The sequence below is a fragment of the Marmota marmota genome, unplaced genomic scaffold (assembly GCF_001458135.2).
Source record: "Marmota marmota marmota unplaced genomic scaffold, marMar, whole genome shotgun sequence".
Taxonomy (NCBI): domain Eukaryota; kingdom Metazoa; phylum Chordata; class Mammalia; order Rodentia; family Sciuridae; genus Marmota; species Marmota marmota.
In genome coordinates, this window is record NW_026000102.1 from 4,862,919 (window position 1) to 4,885,023 (window position 22,105).

Sequence of the window (22,105 nt, forward strand, 5' to 3'; positions counted from 1 at the left end):
GCGCCGACGCACTCGTGAGAGCGACGGACGGCCGCTCGGCTCGGGCCGGGGGCGGCGCACAGCCCTGGTGGCGTGCCCAACTCGCCGCGCCCGGGCCCGCGCCCCAGCCCCGGCTCCTGCAGGATTCGGGAGGTTACCTCGGCCGCGGTGCCTGAGCGAACCTGAGCATCCAGAGATGCACGTAGATGCCCGGAGTCGTTCGAGCTCGTGGGTGTGTACCCCTGTGGGAGGGGGCTGCAGATCTACCATCTCTGAAGTGCTCTGCTTTGGTGGAGGGGAGAGCAGGTGTTGTTAAAACGAGGAACAGGTACTGCTCTTCTTCTCTAGCGGTTCACTGCTCAGCAAAGGGAATGAGTGGTGCATCCGCCTGGAAGCATCTTACACAATAGGGGCAAGTGTTGTTGTAATAATGCTCCATTCCCCCATCCTTCCTCCATGGGTCCAGCTTAGATAGAACCGGAACCCCCAGAGGAAGCTGGAGATCATGAGCGAACTGGTTTCTCAAAGGAGCGGGGAGGGCAGCCTCAAGGTTACTCTGCGTCTGGCAGAATGGAAGCCGGGGAAAGCTGGCATTTGTGCATGAGCTAAGTAAGGACCAGGAGTCTGGCCACTGTGGCCACCTGCCATGGACCCCTAGTGAGAGTTTTGGGGGTGGGTGCCTCAAATGCAGAAGTTGGGCATCCCGCTGACCTTGGGCCCAAACCATACTCCAATGGGACAGGTTACTTTTCCTGTGGATGTTATAAAAGGCTGGGTGTATGGTAAAAGTGCTGTTAAGTGGAGCTCAGTTAGCCTTTTGTCTTGGCTGAGGTCCTTTTCCCACTTCAAGGTCAGTTTTGATTTTCCTAGAGGGAAGTCTTTGGGGAAGCCCTGATTAATTTTCTTTGTTAGGTGGCTCTCCTGGCCCCACTCACTCCAGCCCTTCAGGGGCAAAGGTGATAGCAATTACTGATATTTGGATGTAGATGGGCCTGGAATCAGGTCTTCTTATCAGGCTGATTTAGGGGCATCTTCGGCTTCATTGTTTACAAGAAGGTTTTTAGCTGTCTCATCTCAAAATTTGCCCAGCTTTCCTTGGAGGGGGTGGGTGGGTACCTCCACCCCTCCTGCTGTGTAGAGGAGGAAATGGAGTAACTCAATAAACTCATCCAGCTCCAGAGCTCTGGAGGCAGGTCCCGCCCCGGTCTTTTGATTACTGTGTTCTTCCACTCCTCTGGCAAATAAAGAAAATAGTGGTCTGAATCTACCCTAGAAGGGCTGGGCTCTTATTTACTTCTTATCAGGGTGATGGTTAGCAGTCAATAATACTTTTTTTCAACTAGCTTCGAATAGTTTTTCTCCACCATTAGACACTTGCATAAATTGACAAGCACATGTGTGTACTTTTTCTTACCCATTGCTTCTACAAGATTGCCTTTTGCTACCCCAGAATGACAGACGCATATTGTCCCTAAGTGGCAGCCTTGGCTGAGGGATGCCAGAGCAGGATCCTGGCTGAGGTGAGCCTCAGGCAAAGAACATGAATGCCAAGGGAAGGGAGTGGAAAGGGTGGTGGTCACTGTGGCTTGCCCCTTGGAAACCCTGGACACCGGAGAGTGGGTATAGCAGGGTAGGGAGCCCTTTAAGGACATCTGAGCCAGCACCTGAGTTGAAAGAGGAGCCACCTGGCCTGGCTCATCCAAGCCATGAATTTTAACAAGACTTCACTCTTCACTGGACACCAGCAGGAGCAGAGCCCTGGGAGGGAAGCTGAGGAGTGGAAAATTTAGTCTGCCTGTCTTGAGGGTGGTCACAGCCTAGCAGGGCAAGGGTGCCAGAGTCCTCACCCTCCTAGAAACTAGGGTAATCACATGTCTCAGTTCAGAAGCTATTGAAGGAATGTAGCTTCAAAGGGAAGTGTGGGCAGGGGTGTAGGCAGCTCTGTATCCTAGGCCTGAGGGAGGGATGGGTTTGGCCTCTGCCCTGTGGACACAGAGTGACCTGAGCACGCTGCTTCACCTTCAAGCCCCTGCTGCTCGTCGGTAGCTCTGAGTGCCCACTGCTTGGCACCTTGCAAGTCAGTGGAAGCTCTTTATGTGACAGATGGGGCACTGGCCCAGGAGGCCAGTGGCCTGAGTTCCACGCCCAGCTCTGCCTCTTGCTTCAGGCACATTCCTTAATCTCACCAGACCTTGATGTCTGTGTCTATAAATTGAAATTGTACAGTACCTGTCTTGTAAGTATTGTGAGGAGTGATATCTGACACTTATAAAAGAGAGAGCCGGGCTGGGGATATAGCTCAGTTGGTAGAGTGCTTGCTGTGTATGCACAAGGCCCTGGGTTTGGTCCCCAGCAACACACACACACACACACACACACACACACACACAGACAAAGGATGAGAGCCACAGCTTGGGCAGTCAGGCCCATGTGGGCTGTGGATTGTCGTGCCCTCCTCATTTTGAGCCAGCCTAGAGAGATACAGCCAGCCCTCCCACAGCTGTGCCAGAGGAGGGAGACTTGGTATAAGGGGCCTAGCAGGCACATAACCTCAGAGCCTGCTTGTGGGGAGGTGGGTGAGGTGTGCGGGGGTCGTTTTGCTTGTCCTGCTCTCAGATGCAGATCTGCAGCAGCGCCCGAGAGCAGGGACTGCTCTATGTGTGTGAGAATGCCTGCCCTGGAGCCTGGGTCTCCTAGACATGCCAGTGGACGCTGGTTGAGTGGTGATGTTTAGTATGTTGTGGGGTTGGAACATTTTCCCTTGGGGCTCCATCTTTGGCTTTACAATGGAATTAGTGAAAACAGAATCTGATTTACAGAAATCACTCAGCTAATATTCTGAACAGTCCAGGAAGTAATGTACAGAGCTGGCTCCCTTCCTGTTGGGATGTGGGGACCCTAGTGAAGATGCAGTCTTTGCCTGTGATCCCAGGGCTCTGGAGGCCCAGGCAGGAGGATGGCAGGGAGGACAGCCTGGGCAACTTAGCAAGACCGTGTCTCAAAATTGAAAAAAAAAAAAAAAGGCTTATGTAGCTCAGTGATCATCTAGCATGCCTGAGCCCTTGAGTCAGTTCAGTCCCCACACTGCAGGAATACCACCAGCACCACCACCTGTGAGGTGGGATGTACCGACACTAAAACATACCTATGTTAAACTTGCAGTTCGCTGAGTTGTGACATGTGTACACCTGTATGATGGCCACCTTGTCATAACAATATTTCCATCACCCTGGAAAGTCCCCATCTGTCCGTTGGCAGTCATTTCCCTTCCTCATTACTGCAAGCAGATCTGTTTTCTCTCCCTCCAGTTTTGCCTTTTCTAGAGTTTCATACTGGTGGACTCCGCAGCACCGTGTCTGTGACCCGGCTGGTGTGTGTGTGGCTCTTTCTCTGTGTCGCCTGGTAATCTTCTGTTCCCTGGACATCGAAACTCATTGCTTTCCTCACCAGTCCAGGAGCAGTTGGGCTCTTCCTAACTTTCAGCAATTGCGAATAAGGTTCTCAAATGCAGACTTCAGAAAGCTTAGGACTTAATGGAACAAATTCAAACTGTCCCTTGATAGTCACTGATGTCAAGGACTTTGTATTACATATTTTAGGTGGGATCATTGTTTTGAGCTTGTATGTGTGTGTATGTGTATGTGTATGTTTAAGACATGGTCTTGCTGTGTTGCCCAGGTTTGCCTCTAAAGCCTGAGCTCAAGAGACTTTCCTGCCTCAGCCTCCTGAGAAGTATGCACCACTGTAGCGTGCCTAATCCCAGCTACTCGGCAGGCTGAGGCAGGAGGATCACAAGTTTGAGGTCAGCCTGAGCAACTGAACAAGACCCCATCTTTTTTTTTTCTTTAATTTATTTTTTGGTTAGACACAATACCTTTATTTTGGTTATTTATTTATTTATTTTTATGTGGTGTTGAGGATCGAACCCAGGGCCTTGCACATGCTAGGTGAGCGCTTTACCACTGAGCCACAACTCCAGCCCCCCCACTTTTTTTTTTTAGTTGTAGTTGGACACAATACCTTTATTTTATTTATTTATTTTTATGTAGTGCTGAGGATCGAACCCAGGGCCTCACACTAGCTAGGTGAGTGCTCTACGCTGAGCCACAACCCCAGCCCATAAGACCCCATCTTAAAATAAAAATGGAAAGGGCTGGGGGTATAGTTTGGTGGTGGATCCCCCTGGGTTCAGTGTTATCTTTTATAGGGAATGCTGAGATGTTCACAGATGCTGTGCTCTGAGGTCTGGGATCTTCTGCGCAATAATCTGGCATGGGAGAGTGAGAGGAGCAGAGAGGAAACCAGAGGGGTCTAGTTGATTTTTTTTTTTTTTTTAGGAACGGCAGGATGGGGGACATGGCTCGTTCCCTCCGTCTCGCCACTCTTATAACCTTTGATTCCTTCTACAATAAGGAGTAAAAAAAAAAAAAAAAAAAAAAAAACCAGGCTTCTGAGCCCCCTACCCCAGACCCAGAATGGGGATGGAGGGCAGGAAGCTGCATTTTCTCCACCCTCCAGGAATTGCCACACTTCTTAGCCTCCCTGCCAGACCAGGACCTCTGCACCACTTGGCAGCCTGCCAGCCCTGTTGGCACCTGTGGTACCCACGCACTGAGAGCTTTTGGCCCAGGTGGAACTTGTGCTTCTACTTGGCAGAGGCAGGCCAGGCTGAGTGGTGTAGAGGCATGAAGGTCTGGGAGACAGGGCTTTGGAGGGTGATCCTCCTGTCCCACAGATGGGAGGTGTCCTGTCCCTGTCTCCTCCTCTGATTTGCTCAGGACAGAGCCTGGGCTGTGTGGCTTTAAGCCCAGTCATGAATTTCTTACATCACCGGCTCTGGCTCCAGAAGCAGATTCTCTAGTTGGTAGGAGAGGAAGAGGGAGCCCAGATGCACTCCCTCTGGGAGCCCTGTGGGATCAGGACGCTCACTACCAAGCTGGCCAGTGGACACTGGAGCTAAGCGCCTGCCTGCAGGAAGCTGGGTAAACCCTTGAGCCTATTCACTGCAGAATGAAGCTGCTGGCTAGGGCCCTTTGCCTCTGGAAGCTTGGGAGACAGGCTGCTTCCTGGAGACTGGCGAGTGGCCAGAAGTGTGTGTGGCCTGGGAGAAGATGCTGGGCTTCTGTCCCCAAGGCTTTTGGAACCAGGACTTGCTTCACCACAATGGGAAGGTAGGATGGCTGGCAGTATTCCGTGCCCAGAAGTGTCGTGTACCCCCAACCGCCCATCCCCACGTGATTTGGAGGATCTGAAGGGAATCCCTGGGAAGGAACAGTTGGGGGTGGGATCTTGGTGAGTTGTCTGTTTTGTGTCTGAGTCTGTCAGTCTTAGTGGAGACCTGACTTGTTCTTCCCCCTGGGCCAACCTCTGACCTGCACTCTTTAAGCAGCTGGGCCGCTGGTGTCTGCTCCCTCTGCTCCCAGCTGGGTTCCCCCAGAGGTTGTGCAGGGCAAGAGGAGGTGGCCAGCGGCTTATAAAGGGCTTTTGCATCTTTTATTTCTTTTAAGTTTTGCAAAACTTAGCCCAGTGGGCATGTGTGTCCCCCTTCTGGGCCAGCTTTGTTGGATTGTGGTTCACCCCTGCTGTGCAGCTCAGGTGGTTTTCCTGTGTGACCTGCCTTCAATCTAGTTTGCAGGGGGTGGTGGTAGTCTTTTGTTCTCCCGCATGGAGTTCCTGTGACCCCACCCTCCAGGCTCCAGAGTGACCAGAGAGTCTTTGTATGCTAATGAGATAACTGGTGGCTGGGGCCCTAGGCAGGATCAGAAGGTTGGAAACCGCCCGCAGGGGGTCAGGCCTAGGGTTGAGTTAATCACCTGGTCAGTGATTTGGTCATGAAATCTCCCTAAGAATCCCTAAACTAGGGCTGGGGGCTGGCAGGCCCAGAGAGGCAGGAAGCTCTGCGCCCCCAGCCTCTCCCTCTGTTCTTGGGTTTTGTCCTTTATAATAAACCTGAGATAGTGAAGTACCCTCCTCATCTGTGAGCTGTTCTAGCAATGATCGAACTTGAGGAAGTGCTCCTGGGAACCCCTGGTTAACAGATGGTTGTCACCCCTGGGACTTGGGACAGGTGTTTAGGGCTCTGCACTGACTCTGGGACTCAGTGTCAGCATTGAACTAAATTGTAGAACCCTGGAGTTGTGTTTATTATCAGAAGTGTGGTGAGTAGGAACAGCTCTCCTGGGAGAGGACGTGCCCGGGTGACGCCAGCTGTCTGGAAGGGGAGCACCAAAGCACACTCCCTCCACTCCGTCAGAGCCATTCCTGTCTCCACTGTTGCCAGCACTTGCTGTTTACCTGATTGTAGTCCTCTTCCTGGGTGTGAAGTGCTATCTGAGTGTGGTTTTGATTTGCATTTCCTCAATGAATAATGCATGGGACATCTTTGCTTGTGCTTATGGTCATTTGCTTATCTTTGGAGGATTGTTTAGTCAGGCCCTTTGCCTACTTTGCAACTGGCTGATTTGTCTTTTTGTTAATTGAGCTATAAGAATTTGTTACATATTCCAGGTAAAAGTCCCCCTCTCAGATAACAGTATTTTTAAATTCATTTTTTCCAGTTTTTAAAAATTGCATTGGGCCCTACGGGCAGGTGACGCTGGGTTCCATTCCCAGCACCACAACAAGCAAACACAAAATGCAACAAATGGAACTTGCGCATACCGCCCTCCATCTCTAGCCCTCTTCCCCTTGTAGGGGGATGCTCGTCCCTGCTCGGCTTCCCTGGGCCCTGGTGCCTCCATGCTTTCTCACCCTGGGAATCGATTACTCCAGGGGTTTCATGTGGTGGAATCATGCAGTACCTGTCTGCTGTGAGGGCTCCTTTCACTTAGCATGATGTCCTCAAGTCATCCGTGTTGCAGTGTGTCTAGTGGCCTTGCCTCGGAAGGCTGGATAGCCTGTGGCATGGACGACCTTTTGCTTATATGCTCCTGTGGCTGGACACTGCCTTGCCCCCAGTTTTAGCCACTGTGAAGAACGCCACTGTGAACTTGAGTGTCTGTTGAGGTCTCTCCTCTGAGATGCTGTTTTCCATTCTTTTGGGTGTATATCCAGAAATGGGATCTAGTGGCGATTCGGTTTCGGGGTGTTTGAGGAACCCCACAGTGTTTTCCACAGACGGCACACCTGACATGGCTCTGGGGGTGCAGCGAGGCCAGGTTGTCCACATCCTCACCCATGCTTGTTTTTGTTTTTTTTTTGGATGGGGTGGGGGGGTGTTACTGCACAATGAACCAGAGTCTTTTCAGTGATAAACAAACTGTCCCCCATGGAGCCATTGGGGAGTCCATTTTCTACTTTTTTTTTTTTTTTGATTGATGTCCTCCTGGGTGTGAGGTGCGCACGCTCCTGTTTTCCCGTTGTATTTGCATAATGATTAGTGATGTGGGCATCTTTCAAGTGTTTATGGGTAGTGTGTATATCGTCTGTGGGTAAATGTCTACTCAAGTTCTTTGCCCATTTTTTAAAAAATTTTTTAGTTGTAGATGAACATAATACCTTTGTTTTTTATTTTTACGTGGTTCCGGGATCGAACCCAGTGCCTCACGCATGCTAGGCAAGCGCTGTACCACTGAGCCACAACCCCAGCCCTCTTTGCCCATTTTTGAATTGGGTATGTTGTTCTAAAAGTTTTCCATATATTTTGAATATTAATTTCTTATCATTTATATGATTTGCAAATTTTTTTCCTATTTTTGTGGCTTTCCTTTATACTATTTTTTCATATTTATTTTTCATTTTTAGTTGGACACAATACCTTTATTTTATTTATTTATTTTTATGTGTTGCTGAGGATCAAACCTAGTGCCCCGCACGTGCTAAGCGAGCAGCTCTACCGCTGAGCCCCAGCCCTATACTCTTTTTTTTTTTTTTAATTTTTTGATACCGGTAATTGAACCCTGGAGTGCTTTACCACTGAGCTACATCCCCAGCCCTTTTTATGTCTTATTTGTTTTATTTTTAATTTATTTTTTTATGGTGCTGGGGATTGAACCCAGGGCCTTGTGCCTGCGAGGCAAGCACTCTACCAGCTGAGCTATAGCCCCAGCCCTTATTTCTTATTTTGGAAGGCAGCCAGCTATGCTCACCGCTAAACCACCATCGCAGACTTATTTATTTCTTTTTATTTTGGAATGGCCTCTCACTAAGTTGCTGAGGATAGCTTTGAACTTGCCATCTTCCTGTGTCAGCCTTTGTGTGGCCTCTGTGCCCTGCACCTTTATAATTTCTTGATACTTTTTTTTCTTTTTAAAGAGAGAGAGAGAGAGAGAGAGAATTTTTTAATATTTATTTTTTAGCTTTCGGTGGGCACAGCATCTTTATTTTATTTTTATGTGGTGCTGAGGATCGAACCCAGAACCCTGCGCATGCCAGGCAAGCGCGTTACCGCTTGAGCACATCCCCAGCCCCAATACTTTTGTTTAATTTATTTTTTCCATCATTTTTTTTTTTTTTTAATGTGGTGCAGAGAATTGAATCCAATGCCTCTCATGGTGCTAGGCAATCTACTACTGAGCCACTTTCCCAGCTCTCTGTCTTTTTTTTCCTTTTTTTTTTGTGATGCAGAGGATTGATCCCAGGGCCTCAAGTGTTGGATATTCTTTTAATGCACAATTTTAAAAAAATGTCATGAAATCCAGTTTATCTAATTTTTCTTTTGTTGTCTGTGCCTTTGGTGTCATGACCAAAAATTAGAGCCAAATTCATTGTTGTGAAGCTTTGTTTTGTTTTCTTCTGGGCGCTTTATGGCTTACATTTAGGCCTTATAATCCTTTTGAGTTAACTCTTACAGATTTTGTTAGGTAAGGGTCAAACTTCATTCTTTTTTATTTTTTTCTTGGTGGGGCTTGAACCCAGGTCTTCACACAGGTGGGCAAATGCTCTACCACTGGGCCACACTCTCTTTTAATTTTGAGACAGGGTCTTGCTAAGTTGCTGAGGCTGGCCTTGAACTCAGGGTCGTCCTGCCTCAGCCCCGCCCCCAGTAACTGGCATTACAGGTGTGGCCACTGCAACTGACCACCTTTTCATTTCAGGGATATTTTTGGAAACACACAGGTTTTAATTTTGATAAAGTCCAGTTGGTTCTTGTTTTTTATTTTTGTTTGTTTTGGTTTTTTGGTGATGGGGATTGAACGAAGGGCTTGTGCTTGGGAGGCCAGCACTCTACCAGCTGAGCTACGTCCCCAGCCCCTTACTTTTGGTTGCTTGTGCTTTCCTTGTGGGGTCTAAGAAACCTTTGTCACAAGATCCAAGGAGACAAAGATTTACTTGTGTGCTCGTTGCATTCAGGTGATGGGCCTGCTGTGAGTTCCTGGCATGGGGGTGAGGTGGGGTCCAGCTTCGTCCTTTTGCATGTGGACACACCTCTTTTCACAGGCTAGAGGTCACTTTTCTTGGCTGAAGTCAAGATGCTAGGTACATGGAGGGCTGAGACCACTGTCTTCCTGACCTCACAGAGGCTTCTTCCCACAGCCCCAGCCCCCTTTCTTTGAACTGTCATTTCCAAGGGGACCTATGCAGAAAGTCCATGAACAGCAATCAAACTAGTGCTCCTCCTGCCCAGCAGGAGCAGGTCCTGCTGTGCCTGACCTCCAGAGCTTTCCTTCCCCTCCCACCCTGAATACCAGCCTTTGTCTCCTGCTGGCCTTCCTGCCACCTCTTCTCCCCCTCCCCCAGGTCTTTTTCTGTGGCCTTAGCCTATCCCATCAGGGGCCAGCTCCCTTGGGCCAGAGGCACAGGCATGCAGCAGGCCAGGGCCAAAGTGTATTGAAAACCTCTGCAGTTGGGAGTCTGCGTGGAGCACTGCTCTGAGCTTGCCCCAGGGCTGCCATCTGGTTGGGCATCAGAGACTTAGGCAAATCAGTTTTAAACTCAGCTGGGGAGGTAGCTCTCAGAGGGGAGTTAACTACTCAGGAGAAGGAATTTTTGCTAGGCAGGGGCTCTACCTCTGAGCTATACTTGTCCCTTTTTATTTTTTATTTTGAAACAGGGTCTTGCTAAGTTGCAGAGGCTGGACTTGACTTTGTCATCCTCCTACCTCAGGGTCCTGATTCTCCCTGCAACAGTGCTTGCCTCGAAAGATTGGTGTTTGCAAAGCAAATCTCCCCACCCTGTCTGCGGGCTGTGGGTCTGAGCACCTGACAGTGTGTCGGGGAAGCCTGGTTTCCTGGGGGGCTGCAGCCAGGGTCACCTTCCCATGGTGCTCAGTTCCAGGAAGCACAGCAGTTGTTCACTGGTTTGAACCCAGCAGTGCTTAACCACTGAGCCACATCCCCAGCCCTTTTTTATTTTGAGACAGTATCACCAAGTTGCTGAGAACCTCACTAAATTGCTGGGGCTGAACTTGCAATCCTCCTGCTTCAGCCTCCTGAGCCACTGGGATTACAGGTGTGCACAATTGTCCACGTTTTATAGACGGGGAAACTGAAGCAGAAGTAGCCAGCCCAGGGTCAGTAGGATGACTAGAGCCCAGGCTTCTGGAACTGAGTTCTCTGTGCCTCACTGCGTGCTGGGGGCCTGGTGGGGAGGAGGGAGGTGCAGCCCAGGTGTATATACACAGTGGAGTTTTATTCAGTCATAAAAATGAAATTGTTGCTGGGCACAGTGGCACATGCCTGAAATCCCAACAATTTGGGAGGCTGAGGCAGGAGGATTGCGAGTTCAAAGCCAGCCTCAGCAAAAGTGAAGTGCTAAGCAATTTGGTGAGACCTTGTCTCTAAATAAAATGCAAAATAGGCCTGGGGATGTGGCTCAGTGGCCGAGGGCCCTGAGTTCAATCCCCAGCACCCCCCTAAAAAAAAAAAAAATAGAAATTGTCATTTGTAGGTAAATGCATAGAATTAGAGACCATCATGTTAAGTGAAATAAGTCAGACTTGGAAGGTCAAAGGTTGTATGTTTTCTCTCAAATACGGAAGCTAGAAAAGAAAAAGGAAAAGATAAGGTGGGGTGAGCTCATGAAAATCAAAGGGAGCTCAGTAGAGGAGAGGTTAGGAGGCGGGGAGGGAAGGGAGTGCTGAGGAGTGATACTGGCCAAATGACATTGTTGGATGGTGTGCGGGTACGGGTGTGCGACAGTAGATCCCTCACTAAATTGCTGGGGCTGAACTTGCAATGTCATGATGTACAACTGCCATGCACCAATGAAGATGTGGAGAGAGAAAGAAAAAGAACTACGGGGAAAAAACCCAGGTGATAGGGAAGCGCCGGCCCCCCAGGTGCAGTGGGGAGGGTGTTCTGGCCCTGGGAGGAGACTGGACACCGCCTCTGGTTCTCGTAACTGGTCTCCTGAGCCTGGGAAGCTGCATGCAGTGTGCCCTGCTGTCACCAAGGAAAAGGGCTGGACCTGTGCACTCATCACGGGGAAGGGCCTTGTGCGCGTGAGACAAGCACTCTGCCAACTGAGCTACATCCCCAGCCCTTCTTCTTTTTTTTTTAAAAGACACACAACACAGGGTCTCCCTGTTTTGTCCAGGTTGACCTTGAACTCCTGGCACAAGTGAGTCTTTTGCCTCCGTCTTCTAAGGCTGGGACTCTAGGTACATGCCATCGTGCCCAACCTGTCCCCAGGCTTCTGATGATAGCCCTGATTGAACCAGCTGAAGGTCTCATTGCCTCTCGGGCATCCACGTGCTGCGCGGGCACACACTCTCGGCCTCGGAGAGGAGGGAGCGATGTAGCCTGTGGCCGCTGCCCCGGTAGGCACCAGCTGGCGTGTTCCCCTGTGGCTGCTGCCGTGCTTGTCTGTTGTGCTCTCTTTGGAACTCAGTGCTACTAGGGGAATTGCTCTGGATGCCTGGCGCCCCCAGAAGCCAGGTCCTGGAGACTAATGCTCTGGGCTCACGTCCTTATAAAAGCCAGGCCCTTAGAAGTGGCGACACTCATAAGCCACAGCCAGGCAGAGCCGGGCCGGGAACTGGTTCTGCCGTGCGATTCAGCACACCCGCCCATCGTGTCCGGCTAGGTTGGGCGTTAGTGGCTCCCATGTACCCACTGAGTTTGGACGTAAGTTCTTCTGTATCTGATAGAACGTAGAATAGAACTCATGAAAGCGTGTGCAGTTTTGTGGGCAGTGCCTGTTCTCTGCTGTGCTATTTTGTGTTCCCACCAGCAGTGATGGGGAGTCCCCTGCTCCATGTCCCGCCAGCATCTGGTGCTGGCAGTGTTGGCCCTAGGCCTGTCTGGCAGGGGTGCTGTGACAGCTCGGGGCCGTTCTGGTTTGTGTCTCAAATGACATAGGACACGGAGCATCTCTGTTTTGTGTGCTTTTTTTGGCCACCTGTATGCTTTTTTCCCTGAGGTGTTCCTTCAGGTCTTTGGCTGAATATTATTTTATTTTATTTTTTGGTACTAGGGATTGAGCCCAGAGGCCCTTTACCACTGAGCCACGTCCCCAGTAAACCACTCCCCCCCCTTTATTTTTGCAGACAGGGTCTTGCTAAGTTGCTGAGGCTGGCCTTAAACTTGATCTGCCTCAGCCTCCCAAGTCGCCGGGATGACACATGTGCACCTGTGCCCGACTCTTTGGCTAGATTTTAGCTGGCTTCTGGTTTCCCTTTCCTTTTTTTGCAGTTTTGGAGATGGTCCCGGGCCCTGAGCATACTAGGCAGGTGCTCTGCTTCTGCGTTACATCCCCAGTCCTGGCTTGTTCGGTACCAGGGATTGAACTCAGGGGCACTTGACTCCTGAGTCACATCCCCACCATATTTTGTATTTTATTTAGAGACAGGGCCTCACTGAGTTGCTTAGCACTTTGCCATTGCTGAGGCTGGCTTTTGAACTCATGATCCTCCTGAGATACTGGGATTACAGGCATGTGCCACCTTGCCCAGCTTATTGTTCAGTTTTGAGAGTGCTTTGTAGCAGGGTGCAGTGGCACACACTTGTGATCCCAGCAACTTAAGAGGCTGAGGCAGAAGGATTGCAAGTTTGAGGCCAGCCTCAGCAACTTAGCAAGGCCCCAAGCAACTTAGCCAGACCCTGTCTCAAAATAATGTGGCTCAGTCGTAAAGCATCCTGGGTTCAATCCCTAGTACTAACAAAGGGAGGGGGGCACGGGGGGGGGGCGCATGAGCGTGCATGCACGCGCTTTACACAGCCTACATCAGGTTTGTGTTTTGTAAGGGTTTTCTTCCAGCTTATCTCTTCATTTTCTTAACAGTGTCCTTCTCAGAATTGAAGTTTTAATTTCAGTAACATGGACACTTGAGCCTTGTGACTGACCAGTGAGGAGAAGCCGTTGTTCTGGCCAGAGTCAAACTTGGCTTTCCTCCTGAACATTACCTTGGTTGTTTCCCTGGACAGGCTGTGAGCTGGCTCCCGCTGGCCTGCCAGGTCAGGGGCACCCTGAGAGGTGGTGGGGGTGTGTCTGCCTCCAGCCTGGAGTGCTGCACTGCCCAGGGGCTGGGGCAGGGTGTGGCAGGTCCTCTGGGGCCAGACCTGGCTGTGGGGCCAGGCTGCTCCTGGTCTAGCCTGCCTCCTATGGGGGCGCCTCTGACTGGGCTGGCCTCTCTCCGGGCCACTGTGCCCGTTTTCTTCAGGGGCTCTCTACCTCCCTCAGCAAGTGAGATCCTGGGTACTATAGTGACCATGGGCCGTGTCCTCTGGAGTTCTTCTAGAGAATTACTCAGGGCCTGCTGGTCTGCCCCTGGGGGCATCCCTACCAGTCCCTGTGGGCCACAAGAGGGCTTTGACCAGTGCCAACCAGCATGGTGCCAAATGGTATCCACCTCAGGTCCTGGGACGCATGGGCGCAGAGTAGTGGCCAGAATGCTTGGAGCACCCTGCTTCCTGCCCAGGGACCAGGCCTCGGCCCACTTGGAGAAGTGGGCTGCGTTCTGGAGGCCCGCCCGGGAAGCCGAGGGGCTTGCCAGGAACTGGGACTCTCTCCGGGCAGTGTGGGGGGGAGGACATTGTTCAGGTTGCTTTATTGGGGTATAATTTATTTAAGTACACAGAGATAAAGTGCAGCTTCGTCAACTTTGTTCCGTGTGTGTGAATGTGAAGCCATCGCTGCAATCAAGATAAGCAACTGGCCTGGCACCCTGGAGGGCTCCTTCCTGTCCTCTGTCCTTCCCGCCTTCCTTCCGCCCACAGGCACAGGCTGATCTGTCCTCCAGCACTGTTGTCTGGTTTTGTAAAAGTGGAGTCGTGGGGTGGACACTGGTTTTGCCCAGCCTCTTGCACTCTAGCCACTTGCTCTGAGTAGGGGCCTTTTGAGGAGGGTCCAGGTGGTTGAGTGTGTCCCCCGTGCTCCCGGTTTCTTGCTGAGTAGTCTCCTCTGCCTGTTCCCGTGTGTTCTGTGGGTGGACATGCAGGCTGCGCCCGGTGTGGCCGTCACATGGAAACCCCTGGGTATTTGCCTGCAAGCCCTGGTAGAGACAGCTGCTTTTATTGGTGCATATGGGAAAATACCAGGAGGACGGTGGGTGTAGTTGTGGCAGGTGTGTGTTGAGCCATTTGAGAAACTGCCAAACTGTTTCTAAAGTGCTTGTCATTCTGTGTTTCCGGCCTCCAGGCAGGAGAATTCCAAGGACTTGGTACAGTCTTAGGGATCAGCCATTCAGAGAGGGGTTTATGGGGCCTCACTGAAGTTTCTGTATTTTCCTAACGTCTGATGATATCGGGTCTTTTTTTTTTAAATTATTTTTTAGTTATACAAGGGCACAATATCTTTATTTTGTTTACTTATTTTTATGTGATGCTGAGGATTGAACCCAGGGCCTCACAGAGGCAAGTGTTCTACCACTGAGTCACACCCCCAGTGTATATTTGCTGACTGCATTTTCCCATTTGAGTGTTGAAGTCTTGACTGTTTTAGAAAAAAATGACACTGTTTTGTGTCATTTGTTCTCTCTTTTTTTGTTTGGTACGAGAGATTGAACTCAGGGGCACTTAACCACTGAGCTACATCCACAGCCCCTTTTATTTTTATTCTGAGACACAGTTGTACTAAGTTGCTTAGGGCCTCACTAAGTTGCTTAGTCTGGCTTTGAACTTGTGATCCTCCTGCCTCAGCCTCCCGAGCCACTGGGATTACAGGTGTGTACCATGGTGCTTGGCCATCATTTGTTTCCTTCTTGAGCTCTGAGAGATCTTTATGGCGCCTGGATCTAAGTTACAGTCTTATCAGCTTCCTCTGGGATGAGGGGGCATTTTGGGGGGAGGAACATGGCCTCCACTTTCAAGGGACGTTGTTGCAGAATTGCCCTGGAATCCCCTGAGGGCCGTCTGCCAGCCTGGCTCCTGGTCTCTGGAGTTGAGCTGCCTGTCTTATTTTCTGCCACTCCTTTGGCTCTAATCCCTGGTACTCAGGTGAGGGCCCCTGCTCTTTGTTTAGGTGTTGGGGGATGGGAAGAGCTGCTGCCATCTCTTGAGGTGTTGAAAGTGACTGGTAGCCAGTTTCCCCAGAAAAGCATCCTCACAGGCTGGGGGTGTGAGAGTGTGGCCGAGGCCCTGAGCTGCCTCTGCTTACAGGCTGGCTGGATTGTGTAGGGTCGGGTAGCCCGTGTGCCCAGCTGTGTGGTCTTTAGATGGTGTTGAGTGCCTTTCTGGGGCAGGGGCAAGGTGTTTTGTGGGATCCTGCCACGTGGTACCCACGCAGCATCTTCTGGAGCGGGAGGAGCCTGCCTGTTGCCCCCGGCTTCCTGCGTCCATCCGCTTGCTGAGTGTGGCAGCCGTGTTGGGTCACAGCTCATAGACAGCAGGCACCCGTTGGGCTCTAGGACTCAGTGGGTGCTAATAGATTCCACCACCATTAATTCCAGAACATTCTCATCACCCCCCACCACAAACCTGCTGCCTTAGCAGTTGCTGCCATGCCCGGCCCCTGCCCACTCCGCCTGCCTTCTATCTCTGCAGGTTGGCCTCTTCTGGATGTTCATGTGCGGGGTCACACAGTGTGATGCGTGTTTTCAGGGTTCGCCCGTGGTCCAGGGTGTTGGCAGGTACTTCAGTCCTTCCCATGGCCGAGCGCCATGCCATCAGGTGGACCTGCTTCTTCACCTGTCAGTGATGACGGGTGGGCTGCTTCCTCCTTTTGGAGAACATCTTGGTTTGTCACTTACAGTGGCTTTTGTTTACCTTAGATGGGAAGCAGTACCTCGTGGTTGTGATCTGACAGGCTGTCCTCTGTTGATGGCTTGAGCCTCTGCCTCTGTTACCACGGTGGTGGCCCCATTTGGGGTGGGCTAGGGCTAGCGGGGAGGGAAGCCAGGGTTGCTTAGGGAGGTGGCAATGCCTGCCTGCAGGGATGGGGCCAAGTCCAAAGGGCGCAGCACTGGGGGCCTCAGCTTGGAAAGGAGCAGCAGAGGCTGGGGAGGACCATGCTCACACTGTGCCGAGGCTTGGCCCTTCTAGTCCTCAGGAAGGGTGCCAGTGGGGCCTGTCCCAGGGAGAAGGTCAAGCAGTGAGTCAGATGCCGAGAGGGCTACGGGTTGTTGGGGGTGGTGGGGGTGTGTTTGGATGATACGTGGCTTGTGCATCCGGCAGGCACAGCTGTGGCTTCTAGGCACTGGGACCTGGGGGGGACTCTGTCACTAAAATGGCACCCTTGGCCTTGGGGACCTTCTCTCTGTTTTGAAGGTAGGAGGTAGACTGGCTGGACCCAACAGGGGCCCTGGGGCACCCAGAGTCATGGACTTGGTACCCCAGGGCTCTGGACCAAGGAAGGGAGTAGTGGCACATGCCTGTGTTCCCAGAGACCACAGCTAGAAGCCAAGGCAGGAGGATAGTGAGTCTGAGGACAGCGTCAGTAATTTAGTGAGCCCCTGTCTCAAAATGAAAAATAAAAGGACCCGGGGTATGGCTCAGCGGTACAGCACCTCTGGATTCATCACGCCAAAAACCAAAATAACAAAGTGCCCAGGTGGGCAGCTGAGGGCAGTGACCCCTACTGGGATGTGTGGCTGGGCTCTTTGGGAAGGAAGGTCAGGCGCCCTCGACCTCCTCCCCAGGGAGACATTTTCGGTATGGTTGAGGGTCCCTTAGTCCCAGGCATGCAGCATCCCTGGGCTGGTGGGCTGAGGGCAGAGCCGAGGGCAGCCTGGCACTTTCCACTGTGACCAAGCAGGGCCAGTGGGCTGGGGCTGCCCCCTGCCTGTAGGACCCAGTTCTCGTGATGTTCGCATCTGCAGCTTCCTCCTTCCTTGTTTTGCGAGCAGGTGAGAGGCACTGCTGGCAGTAACACTGAGATTCTAGGATAATTTATCTGCACTGCTTTTACCGGAATGGCCCCAATCAGGAAGTCCTCCATGGCCAGTGGTGCTGAGTGGCAGCGGAAGCCGTGCCTTTGATAAGAGGTGGCCAGCGTGTCTGACCTGCCGTTCCCTTTTGACAGCCAGGCCTGTGAGACTGGCCCAGATGTGTCAGGGGCCAAGCAGGAGGCCTGCTCTGGAGGGAAGCTCCCAAGTTGCCACTGGATTTGTCCCTGTCCTGTGCAGCCTCCTCTCTGCCAGTGCCCCACTGTCTGGCAGTTTCCGTTTCAGTTGCTCGTTGCAGGATTCCTGGGAAAGCTGCCCTGCACAGGGTGGTTGGGGGCAAGGTCTCGGGGCGAGGTCATGGCGATGACACACTGGGCCCTCCCTTGAGCCCCAGCCGCAGCACCTGCCCATGGGCGGCTGTGACTGACTCCTTCCTTCCTGACACCCAGTGGAACCCGGGAGGTGGAGTGAGGGGACGATGCCAGGCCAGGATGGGGGCACAGCGGCTCTCAGGGACACGTGGCAGCACGAGGACCCGGGGTGGAGGAAAGGTGTGGGATGGCTGAACTGGAGACCTCTTCTGCAGTCAGTTCCAGGCCCTGGCGCACGGGGAGGTGGCCCTGGGGACGGGTTTGGATCCAGCAGGATGCAGGCCCAGGTCTGGCAGGGCCCTCAGCAGCCTGTGACCCTCCCTCCTGTCGGCTTTCTAGGAGCTCCAGAAGGCTGGCCGTGGGACCAACCGGGGGCTGGCAGTGTGCCCTGGGGGGACCACAGACCCTGCAGAGGTTGTTCCTAAGGCTGCACCTTTGCCTTCCCACCCTCCTGGCACAGCAGGCGGAAGGGCTGGCAGAATTACTTCAGTTGTAATGATTGTGCAGCAAGTTTCTATGACGACTGGCTTTCGGGGACGCAGCCTCTTCCTGTTTAGATTGGGCGGCCCAGGAAGCCAGCCGGTACTCCCACCGCGCTGGACCAGGCCGCGGAGCCCGTGTGGTTCTAGGCCAGGCACAGCTGACCTCGCCCTGCATGGTGGGGCAGGGTGAGTGGCCATGTGACGCTGGCTGCCGCTGCTGTCTCACCTTACTCTGGACCCGAGCCCAGGCTGTCCGGCTGCCATGGCTTCCCAGCTGAGCAGGTACTTCTGGTCACAGCCCACCAGGCTGTGTGGGGACCATGGCTGGGAGATCGTGTCTGGGAGGCCCTGGGTAGAAGGGATGGGACCCCCTGTGCCTGGCAGGCCGGCTGGCTTCATGTGGCCAGGGGGTCAGCAGCGCACCCAGCTGGCCCTGGGCTTGTGGATCCTGGACATATAGATGATCACCCAAAGTGGGACAGAAAGTCTAGCCCCGGGGCCTGGTGAGCTCAAGCCCTGGGATGTGGTGGCTGCTGTCCTTGCGCCTCTCCCCTCCTTTCCCTGCTGGCTGTGCTGTGTCCCGAGGCCTGGGAGGCCCCTGTCCCCAAGAGCTCTGGGTCCTGGGGTTGGTGGGTGCTGGTCCCTCCCCTGCCCTGACCAAAGTATGAGGCTGGAAAAATAATAGTGGTGACTTATCCACCCCTTTCCATCCTGCTCTGAGCCCTGGAGTGCCCGGAAACTGTCCCTTGACCCCACTGTTTCTTTCACCCCATCCTATTCTGGGGCATATGTGAGTCTCCAAGGGTTGGAGGAACATTGCCGGAACCTTCTTGGACAGCCTGTTGAAGAACATAAACTGTCACTTGGGCTTTCATGAGGGGTTCACTTGTGTTGGCATTGGCCTTGGAGGTCCAGGGCTTGGCCACATGCTGCTTTGTCCCTCCTGTGGTGAAGCGCCAGCCCTGCTCCTTCCAGGAGTGGCCACCCTGCCCTTCCGTACCCTGGGCCAGGGTAGCTGCCTTGGAACCACAAGTTCTGCAGCCCCCAAGGCACGAGCATGGCCTTTGCTGCCATCAACCTGACGGCCACCTGCAGCTCTGTGAGGAAGGACAGTTGTCCAAGATTTGTCCAGAAACTTCCACCCTGACCGTCTGTTCTGGCAGGTGTTTGTGCTTAGGCCACCTGCTGGGGCCTCTGGCCCCAGCCAGGATGGACTATGGGTGTCCTTGCAGCTGGTCACCCTCCAGCACAGGGCAGCAGCCAGAGTCCTGGCTGTCTGGGTGCCACGGAGACCTCAAGCGGATGTTGTCTGCCTCAGGAACCTGCCTGCGCCTCGCGCCGCCCCTCCGGCTTCAGAGAGGATTGCAGCCCTCACCGAGGAGCAGAGGAAGCCGCACCGCTCCGCCTCGTTGCCATGGTTTTCAGGCAGCAGAGTTGTAATTTTAGCGCTGACATTTTGGAGGCAGAGTCAGAGACCCTGGCCGCACTCCCAGCATGCTGTGGGAGGGGTGGACAGGGGTCAGCACCTCGGGGCTGCTGCCAAGACGGCTGAGCAGGGCCTCGGCTGCAGGGGCTGAACTGGCTTGGCTGTTGTGGCCACCCTGTGGCTGTGTGGGCCCATCTGTGCCACTTGTTGCTGCCTCTGTAGGAGGAGCAGGGACCTCCGTCAGGGCTGCCATGAGACATGACCACAGAGCAGGTGGCTTAAAACAGTAGGGACCTGTCTTCTCTCCTAGGGGTTAAATCTGGAGGCCGAAGTCTGAAGTCCAGGTATCTGCAGGGCCGTGTTCCCTCTGGGGGCTCTAGGGGAGGTGTCTGTCTCAGCTTCTGGTGACTTTGGGCTGTCCCTTGTGGTCCTTGACTGATGGCCGTGCCACTTGAGCCTCTGTCTTTGCACGGCCTCCTCCCTGTGTCTCAGGTCAGTCAGTCACTGCCTGGGGTCACCCTGGTGCAGAGTGGCCTCCTCTTACCTGAGCCACATCTGCAAGGATGATTCAGAACAAGATCATTTGTAGTCACAGGGTTTAGGACTTGAACGTGGCTTTTCACCCCAGGCCCCAGGCTGGGCTCCACCTGGAGGGGATCTGGAAGAGCAGGGGTTGCGGCCAGCCTTTTGGGTGCCTGCCCTGAGGCTGGGGCAGTGGCTCCTCACAGTCCTCCAGGGTCTACTTGCTTGTTCTGTCTAGGGTGCCATCCCTCTGCCTCTGGGCAGGCATGGCAGAGCCACTGCTGCAGGGCACTCCTGGGACGGGTCCTGGCCAGTCCATGTGTGACGTCGAGGTGGCCAAGGCCATGCGAAGGATGCGTGTCTTGATCTGTGCCTTAAACAATTTCTGGTTGAGGTGGTTTGAAATCTGAAAGCCCACTGAGCCCTTGTCCAGTCGCTCTTCCCTTCCCAGGAGCACCGAGGGCTCTCAGAGGCGCGCGCGCTCAGGTCACCTTGTCCCCACTGGCCTGTGCCTGGCTGTGTTTTACCTGACCTTGCGTCTCAGACCTTCCTGCCTCTTGCTCAAGCAGAGTGTGATCCATGGTGTGAAGACTGCTGAGGTTCTCCGTGCTGACAGGGGGCAGCTGCCCAGCCTCTGCGTCACAGCCGTCTTTGCACAAACAGCTGGGACCACGCTTGGTTTATGGGGGCAGAGGTACCTGAGGGGCAGCTGCCTGCAGGTGGAACTGCTTGCCTGGGCACGCTGAGCATGTGGGGTTTTGATGGCTGATGCCAGTCTCCTTCCGTGAGGCTCGTCAGAACTGCTCCATTCTCAGGTGGCCATTTTTCTTCAGATGTTTCTGGACAGCTGAACACAGGCGGGACGGTGGGGAAGGCCAGGTGTGCCTGATCATGGCGGTGGTTTGGCAGCTGTGGCTTGGAAGCCCCGCAGGCAGGTGCAGGTGAGATGAGGAAAGTTCTGGATGTCTCAGGGCTTCGTGTGCCAGACTGTTCTGCAGACAGGAAGAGCCCTGGAGTCTCAGCCAACCTCACAAATCTCCCTGGGGGCGGCCAGGTGAGCGGTGAGTCAGCACCTGGGCAGAAGCCAGGCGATCTCCCCAAACACCCATCTGAGTGTGGCCCCTGCTTGAGTGTCCCCCCCCCCCAGGGTCCCTCCTTCCAAAGTGGAATCCAGGCTGTCCCCAGCCTCGTGTGGCAAGCACGGGTCTCTGATTGCACCCATCTTGTCCTCACCCCTGTGTGGGCCTTATGCCAGCTTCCTGGGGTTGCTTTATTTCTGAAACTCACTGCTGGCTTTGGGGTGGGACCCCCTTTGAAGCCCCCCTTCTCCCTGGAATGTTCGGTGATCCCTGGCTCACCCTCCAGGACATGGCCAAAGTGTCACTTCCTCTAGGAAGTTTTCCCAGAGCCTGGGGTGGCTCCTTGACCTGTGTTTGCTCAGCTTCCCGAGGGCCCTTGTCATCGACTTGCTGCCCACGCCAGAGAGGTTGCTGCTGAGGGAGGTGGCCCCGGGGGTAGCCTTGGGCCCCTGCCTGGTCTGTTCACCCCACGCTGATGGGACAGATGTTCTGACCTGGATGGGAGCAGCTGGGATAGAGGCGGGGGTAGGAGTGAGTCAGCAGCCCCAGCTCTGCTGGCTTCCAGGGCTTCTGGTGAGGACTGAGCCGCCAGGTCCCGGGAGGCGGCTATGCAGGAGCCTGTCACTGGGCTGACCAGTGGCCTGTCCCTGGGTTTCTGGGCTCTGTGTAGAGGCAGGGAGTGCAGGGTGGGCATGGGGGGGGGGTGTCTCAGCAGCCTCCCAGGACCGGGTCAGCCTGTCAGTTAGATGGTGAGCTTGGGACATCAGGCTTTGGAACACCTGGGAGCTTAGCCTCCTGGACGTTCCTGCGGCCGTCCCACCCTATGTGCGGTCCACGTCCCCTCCCAGCGGTGGCACCACTCTGCCAGGACGTCTCCTCTCCTCCTGTTAAGACTGTAGAGGAACACGGGACCCTTCTCCTGCCCATGTTGTTAAAACCGAGGAACCGAGAGCTCCCGGGGGGCCCTGTGTCCTCCTGGCTCCCCTCGAGCCCCCTGCACCTGCCTGCTGGAGGGGGTACTTCTTGGCTAGCGGGGGTGTGGTGGG

General features: G+C 53.6%; 1 protein-coding gene and 1 long non-coding RNA gene across 6 annotated transcripts in view; one reads left to right on the top strand and one right to left on the bottom strand.

The window, feature by feature from the left end:
- LOC125610791 overlaps window positions 1-22,105 on the bottom strand; it is a 27,665-nt gene that overhangs the window by 1,151 nt on the left and 4,409 nt on the right. The gene's annotated exons all lie outside the window — the stretch shown is intronic.
- The window catches only part of Acot7 (acyl-CoA thioesterase 7), an 83,764-nt gene continuing 61,737 nt past the window's right edge, over window positions 79-22,105 (top strand). For 2 of the 5 annotated variants that reach the window (XR_007340807.1, XM_048783714.1), the window contains exon 1: window positions 20,857-20,921. Coding sequence is in view for 4 of the 5 variants with exons in the window: in XM_048783714.1 (XP_048639671.1) it covers window positions 20,872-20,921 (50 nt within the window). In the remaining variant the exon portion in view is untranslated. Of the gene's footprint in view, window positions 212-5,127; window positions 5,151-18,110; window positions 18,315-20,856; window positions 20,922-22,105 lie in introns of those variants that run through there. The other 3 variants (XM_048783716.1, XM_048783715.1, XM_015501463.2) reach the window with 3 other exon arrangements.